The sequence below is a fragment of the Anolis sagrei genome, chromosome 6 (genome assembly GCF_037176765.1).
Source record: "Anolis sagrei isolate rAnoSag1 chromosome 6, rAnoSag1.mat, whole genome shotgun sequence".
NCBI lineage: Eukaryota > Metazoa > Chordata > Lepidosauria > Squamata > Dactyloidae > Anolis > Anolis sagrei.
In genome coordinates, this window is record NC_090026.1 from 54,618,217 (window position 1) to 54,625,809 (window position 7,593).

Sequence of the window (7,593 nt, forward strand, 5' to 3'; positions counted from 1 at the left end):
TTTATGTGGTCTCAGGCTGTTTAAGTTGATTTTATTTGTATACTGTCTCTGGCACCTCATAATAAAACAAAAATAGTTTAGTAATAAATAATTATTTTAGACTAGCTGTACCCGCCACACGTTGCTGTGGCCAACCTTCCCCCCATCTTTCTCTCCTCCTTTCTTTCTCTCCTTCCTTCCTAACTTCTCTTCCCTTCCTCCCCCCCCCTTTTCTTTCTCTTCCTCTTTCTCCCCTTTCTTCCTTCCCTATCTATTCTTAGACTGCAACTCCCAGCAGTCCTCCTGATCAATCTATCTACCTACCTATCTAGCACTATCTAATCTATCTATCTGGAGGATTGCTGGGTGTTGCAGTTCAGGAATAGGAAATTGGAAATATGCAAGGACTGGGATGCTCTCAAAGAAATCCGAGGAGAAGAAAGCATGGAGCTTGGAAGCAGTGCATTTGGATCATCCGCCTCTCCTAAAGGGCCTGGTTTAGGGGATACTGGGAGCTGTAGTCCAGAAGAAAGTGTGGATATGCTATTGTGTGTTTTGTTTGCTGGGGGGGGGGAGTCAATTTTGTGCATACGCTGTAGCATCTTTTTTTGCTTTTTTGGCTTTTAAAGTCCCTTCTATTGTGTTTTTCAGTGTTTTTATGAGTGATGATGGTCACTCGTTGGCCTGATACGTTTATTGTGTCCAAATTTTGTGTCAATTTGTCCAGTGGTTTTTGAGTTGTGTTAACCCCACAAACGAACATTACATTTTTATTTATATAGACTAGCTGTCCCCTGCCACACCTTGCTGTGGCCCACTGTGGTGGTCATGGGGGTTCTGTGTGGGAGGTTTGGCCCACTTCTATTGGTGTTGGGGTTCAGAATGCTCTTTGTAGGTGAACTATAAATCCCAGCAACTACAACTCCCAAATGTCAAGATTCTATTTTCCCCAAACTCCACCAGTGTTCATATTTGAGCATATTGAGTATTCGTGTAGAGTTTGGTCAAGATCCATCATTGTTTGAGTCCACAGTGATCTCTGGATGTAGGTGAACTACAACTCCAAAACCAAAGGACACTACCCACCAAACCCTTCCAGTATTTTCTGTTGGTAATGGGAGAACTGTGTACCAATTTTGGTTCAATTCCATCGTTGGTGGGGTTCAGAATGCTCTTTGCTTGTAGGTGAACTATAAATTCCAGCAACTACAACTCCCAAATGACAAACTCATTTTTTTTTTTAGTGGAGAACATACATTGGGTTGTTAGGGGTAGCGTGTCCAAATGTGGTGCCAATTGCCCCAGTGGTTTTTGAGTTCTGTGAATACCACAAACGAACGTTACATTTTTATTTATATAGATAGACGGGGGCTTCCTGAAGATAGTTTTAAGTTCTACCTATGGTTTTTAGTAAATAATGCTTTGGATTGAAACAAATTTATTTGTTTTGGTTAAAAGCCATATTTCTCAGAAGCCAAAGACCTCATTAATTCTGTGTTCCAAATGTCATAGTTGTATAGTTGGTGCAAAGATAAATATATGGTAGTTAGAACATTACTGAGCATTTGCAGCATGCTTGATATATGAATACTCATCCCCAGCACAGGCCTACGCATTGGTGTGGAGCTTCACATATTTCCTGGTTTTCCTTCTGTTTATCTCTCACACCCCCAACTAACCAGGCACAGAGTTTGCAAACATTCAGGGGCGGCTCAACACATTACGCAAAGTAAGCATTTGCAGTATAGTTGATTTTGCCCAGGGGCGCTCTTGAGGCGCTCTTGGGGGAAAATAGACCTTGACATATGCGAGTTGTAGTTACTGGGATGTATAGTTCACCTACAATCAAAGAGCATTCTGAACTCCACCAATGATGGAATTGAACCAAATATGGCACACAGAACTCCCACGATGAACAGAAAATATATATCAGTGATTGGTTGGGGGGTGGGTGGGGGGAAATATTGTTTGCTTACCGTTGAAAATTACCTAGGGCCGCCTCTGTGTATATGCATATATGTGTGTTTGTGTATATATATACGTGGTTTTGCGCATGTGTTGTAATGTATTTTTGTGGGTTTTTTTTTTTGCTTTTTAAGGCCCTTCTGCTGTGTTTTTCAGTGTTTTTATGAGTAATGGTCACTCGTTGGCCAGACAGGTGTCTTGAGTCCAAATTTGGCAACAATTCCCCCAGTGGTTTTTGAGTTCTGTTAATCCCACAAACGAACATTACATTTTTATTTATATAGATTGCATTTATGGTTTTTAAATGTATTGTGATGTTTTTTGCTTTTTACTGATGTGTATATTTTTATATATGGCATCTAACTGTTGCTGACTTGTATGCCGCCCTGAGTTGCCTTTGGGCTGATATGGGCGGGATAAAAATGACGTAAATAAATAAATAAATAAATAAAATAAATTGGTAATCTTCGAGGCAGTCTCTAATGAAGCTACAATACCAAAAGCTTTCCAAACCTTTTATGTTGGTGACATGCTTTTGTAGACATGCATCATTTCGTGACACAGTAATTCAGCTTTATTAGCAAAACAGCTGTTCAACCAATCCTTTCTAAGAATACGTTGTGTCTCCACATGTTTTATTATAATTTATGTATGTGTCCATATCAATTCTAGAGGGTTGGTTGAACCTCTGGTTGGCTAGAAAAAAACCTAATTGCTGTATCACGAAATGATGTATGTCTAAAAAATGTGTCACCAACATGAAATGTCTGGAAAACTCCAGTGTAGATCTATAGAATGAAGTTCAACACATTCCAGCTGTTCACCTAAAATCAAAGAGCATTCTGAACTCCACCAATGATGGAATTGAACCAAATATGGCACACAGAACTCCCACGACCAACAGAAAATATATATCAGTGATTGGGGGGGGGGGGGGGGCTCTGCAACTAGGGCCACCTCTGCAAACATTGTTATGCTTATCAGAAAACTCATGTATGTTTCCCATATTTGGATGCCTTGTTTTTTTTTTCCTGCTTCTTCTATCTAGGACCATAGTAAAATATTTTCACACTAAACCCTGTTGGATTGTGTATGCAATACAAATGTCTCGCAAATGTCTCGCATCTCTTTAATGTCATGGAAGCAGAGCAACTAAATGCCACATGCCGATTTTAATTTGATGCATCAATTAATTTAATTTCATTGGTAACTATTTTTAATTTTGAAATTGGCCCATAGCTGCTGCATTTCCCATCCTCGGGTTACACTCGAGTTAATACGATTTCCTAGTTTTTTGTGGTAAAATTAGGCACCTCGGCTTATATTTGGGTCGGCTTATACTCGAGTATATACGGTATATCAAACACACATAACAATAAACACATTTAAGAGTATAAAGACTGAAAGGCAACACCCATTGTTTTAATATACTGTGTCTTTCTCTTATCAATTTCATTTAAAAAATTGTAGATTTAATTCCTGGTTAAAGTTTAGATTGCCAATATCAAAAACTCATATTTTCTACTGCACATTTTATTTTTCTCCTGCACAAAATATATCCATATCTATATATATAAAAATGCTCTTGTCATAATGAGTACCTTAAAAACAAAAGAACCAAGGAACAAAATCACACCAAATTTGGCAACAAAACGTCTCACAACACAAGGAGGGACCATCACTCAAAAATTATGATTTTGTCATTTGGGAGTTGTAGTTGCTGGGATTTATAGTTCGCCTATAATCAAAGATCATTCTGAACTCCACCAGTGATGGAATTGAACCAAATTTGGCACACAGGACTCCCATGTCCAACAGAAAACACTAGAAGGGTTTGGTGGGCATTGACCTTGAGTTTTGGAGTTGTAGTTCACCTACATCTAGAGAGCACTGTGGACTCAAACAGTGATGGATCTGGACCAAACTTAGCACGAATACTCAATATGCTGAAATATAAACACAGATGGAGTTTGGGGGAAATAGACCTTGACATTTGGGAGTTGTAGTTACTGGGATTTATAGTTCACCTACAATCAAGGAGCATTCTGAACCCCAACAACGATGGAATTGGGCCAAACATCCCACACAGAACCCTCATGACTAACAGAAAATACTGTGTTTTCTGGTGGGCTTTGGTGACCCTTCTGACAACCCCTGGTGACCCCCCCCCCGGGTCTTGACTTCCCAGGTTGAGAAGTGCTGCCTTAAGACCATCCAGTCCAACTCCCTTCACCAGAGCAAGAAAACATAATCAAAGCCCTCCTGACAAAGGGCCATCCAGCCATTCACACACACACACACACACATGTATATGACAGATGCAGTATCAAAGATTTGAAAGGGACCCCTAAAGAAGGACAATTATATGTTGTATGTCCCAAAGTAGGCAAACCAGACAATCTCCACATCAACACTGACAAAGAAAAAGCAAGAAATACTGTTTACCCACAAGCATCAAGACATTACATATATTAGAAACCAACACTTTCTCATTACTTTATTTTCCTGATCACCAGACTGGGCCACAGCAACGTGTGGCAGGGGACTGCTAGTATATTATAAATGGCTCAAAATTTGTTTGGGGTCAGTGCAATTTCTTGCAGTTTGCAGGATAGGATTTCTTTTTGTTTGTCTTTTTCAATATCTGTTCTCTGTCATCCTCCAGGGAAGGGAAACTACTGGACCTTGGACCCAAACTGTGAGAAAATGTTTGACAACGGAAATTTCCGCCGCAAGCGCAAGAGGCGCTCCGACCCGAATGCCTCTGCTGTGACCTCCACTGTTTCCACCTTGGGGACCCTGAAGACTGAGGAAGGGCACTCGATTTCTTTAGCTGCAGGAAAGCCCAGCGGTGAAAGCCCCTCCTCAGAGCTCGAACCAATGGCTTCCATGCGGAGCCATTCGAAGAGTGCCTCTCCGCCTGTGATCGTCTCGCCTACTCCCAGTTGCCTCAGCAGCTTTTTCAGCGGCATGAACTCGCTCAGCAATGGAGGCCGTCTTCCAGGGAGCTTCAGCAGTGATTTACACCACCGAAACCTCCCAGCTGGGCCACTAAGTGGGAGCAGTTTTGCCCAGGAAGTCCCCCCTACGGAGCAGCTCCAGCGGGTTTCCGGGCCAGCTGGGGCCTATTACAGCCCATTCCATCCTGGCAGTGGTGGCCAATCGGGCCAGTACAACCACTTATACAACTTCACAGTCAACAGCCTCATCTATGCACGGGAAGGCACTGAAGTGTAACCCAGTTGTGTAGGCAAATCTTGGTCCTACTAGGCCAAGTAGAAGAAGGCCAGGTTATTATTCTGCATCGGAGAAGACAATGTCCCCCCTTCCAACTTTTTTCCGCTCTTAAAATTGACTTCAGGCAGGACAACTTTCAGAGCCAGGAACAAAAAGCTTTTGACACTTGATCTTTAGGGAGGAATGTACAGCACATTCTGGACTTCAAAGTATTTCTTTTGCATATTACCAGCATCTCACGCATTTTGTAAATGAGGACCACTTAGACTGATTTGACATGTTTTCGGTTTTGGTATTAAAATCTACTTTTTTAAGCTGGAAAGAGAACCAAATATCAAGAAGTATATTGTTTGTTGGCTGTTGGGAGGAGGGATAAATGTGTATTTTGGGCCTCTGTTTACAAGTGCTATGGTATAAAAAAACAGATGAAGAGATTAAATGAAGTGCCTTGAACAATGTAAAAATGTAGTTGCCTTTGTTGAGAAGGTTCGGTTTGAAACTTCTGTTAGCCAGCCTTTCACTACCATAGACTTTTTCTTCAGTCCATAGAAAGGCACCAAGCAGGGATTTCTTGGGCCCTTGGGGTTTTTTGAGGTTTTTTGCTAACATGATTTTTGCAAATTTGATTTGGACAGGGCTGGCCCTATCATTAGACAGATTTATGCAACATCTTCACATGGTACACATTGGGATACATTCAGTTACTGATGCATTTCATTTCCGTAGGTAGGCTGAGGGGTATCAGGATGTCTTAGCCAAGGGGTCCTCAAACTATGGTCCGCGGGCCGGCCCTGGCCCCCCCAAGGTCATTTATCTGGCCTGCAGGGTGAGGAGAAGGGTGAGAGGCGGCAGATGAAGCGGCTTTGGGGCCGCTTCATCCACAGCCTTCCTGGGCCCAGCCTGCTCTTCTGCCTTCGGGACGCAGCCTTGCCACATCCCGAAGGCAGGAGAGCGGGGGAGGCAGAGGGCGAAGCGGCTTTGGGGCGGCTTCACCCATTGCTTCCCTGGGCCCAGCCTGCTCTTCTCTTGCCTTTGGAACATGGCCTCGCCCCATCCCAAAGGCAGGAGAAGGAGGGGACACGGCTGGCAAAGCGGCTTTGGGGCCGCTTTGCCCGCTGCCTCCCTGGGCCCAGCCTGCTCTTCTCCTGCTTTCGGGACGTGACCTCACCGCATCCCGAAGGCAGGAGAATGGGAGGAGGCAGCAGGCGAAGCAGCTTTGGGGCCTCTTCACCGCTGCCTCCCTGGGCCTAGCTTGCTCTTCTCCTGCCTTCGGGATGTGGCCTCGCCACATCCCGAAGGCAGGAGAAGGGGGGAGGGGCAGGCAAAGCGGCCCCAAAGCTTCCCTGGGCCCAGCCTACTCTTCTCCTGTCTTTGGGACGTGGCCTTGCCGCATCCCGAAGGCAGGAGAATAGGGGGAGGTGGCGGGCGAAGCAGCTTTGGGGCCACTTCACCCGCCGCCTCCCTGGGCCCAGCCTGCTCTTCTCCGGCCTTCGGGATGCGACCTCGCCACATCCCGAAGGCAGGAGAATAGGAGGAGGTGGTGGGCGAAGCAGCTTTGGGGCCTCTTCACCGCTGCCTCCCTGGGCCTAGCTTGCTCTTCTCCTGCCTTCGGGACGCAACCTCGGCGCATCCCGAAGGCAGGAGAAGGGGGGGAGGGGCAAGCATAGCGGCCCGAAAGCTTCCCTGGGCCCAGCCTGCTCTTCTCTTGCCTTCGGGATGCGACCTCGCCACATCCCGAAGGCAGGAGAATGGGGGGAGGTGGCGGGCGAAGCAGCTTTGGGGCCGCTTCGCCTGCTGCCTCCCCAAGTTTATATTTGTTAAAATTGTTCTTCATTTTAATTATTGTATTGTTTTAAAGTGTTTTTGGATTACAAATAAGATATGTGCAGTGTGCATAGGAATTCATTGTTGTTTTTTTCAAATTATAATCCGGCCCTTCAGAAGTTTGAGGGACTGTCTTAGCCAGTCCTAGATTTGGAAAACCAGCATGTGCACCAGTGTTTCTTTAAGAAAAGCACTATGCATTTGTGGAACTATCCACAAATGCATAGTGCATAGGCTTTGTGGAACTATCAGCCAGCCTGGCTTTTTGCTGCTTATTGAAGACTATGAGCATACTTCTATATGGAAATAAATTTCAGCAAAATTTATGGGGCAGATCTGATGGAAAAATCATGCAATAATACAACCCCCTTATCCTCAATTCAATAACCACACTCCCAAAAATATTCCCCCACCAGAAGTGCTTGTGGACCTCTCTAGGTCTTCCTGTGAGATTCTATGGTATGCTTCCAGCCTACATAGAGTATCAGGTTTATTATAATCTACAGTTGTGATGGCACGCCGGGGTAAAAGGAAAACTATATGTCTGGCTATTCCTGGTGGCTGTTGGTATACCCTCTGATGTACTTC

The 7,593-nt window shown here is 44.4% G+C and overlaps 1 protein-coding gene across 1 annotated transcript in view; it reads left to right on the forward strand.

The window, feature by feature from the left end:
* The window catches only part of FOXI3 (forkhead box I3), a 32,993-nt gene extending 27,051 nt beyond the window's left edge, over positions 1 to 5,942 (forward strand). Inside the window, exon 2 of the mRNA XM_060781367.2 lies at positions 4,610 to 5,942. Coding sequence (XP_060637350.2) covers positions 4,610 to 5,181 — 572 coding nt within the window. The 3' untranslated portion in view covers positions 5,182 to 5,942. The remainder of the gene's footprint in view (positions 1 to 4,609) is intronic.
* The last annotated feature ends 1,651 nt before the right edge of the window (positions 5,943 to 7,593 follow it).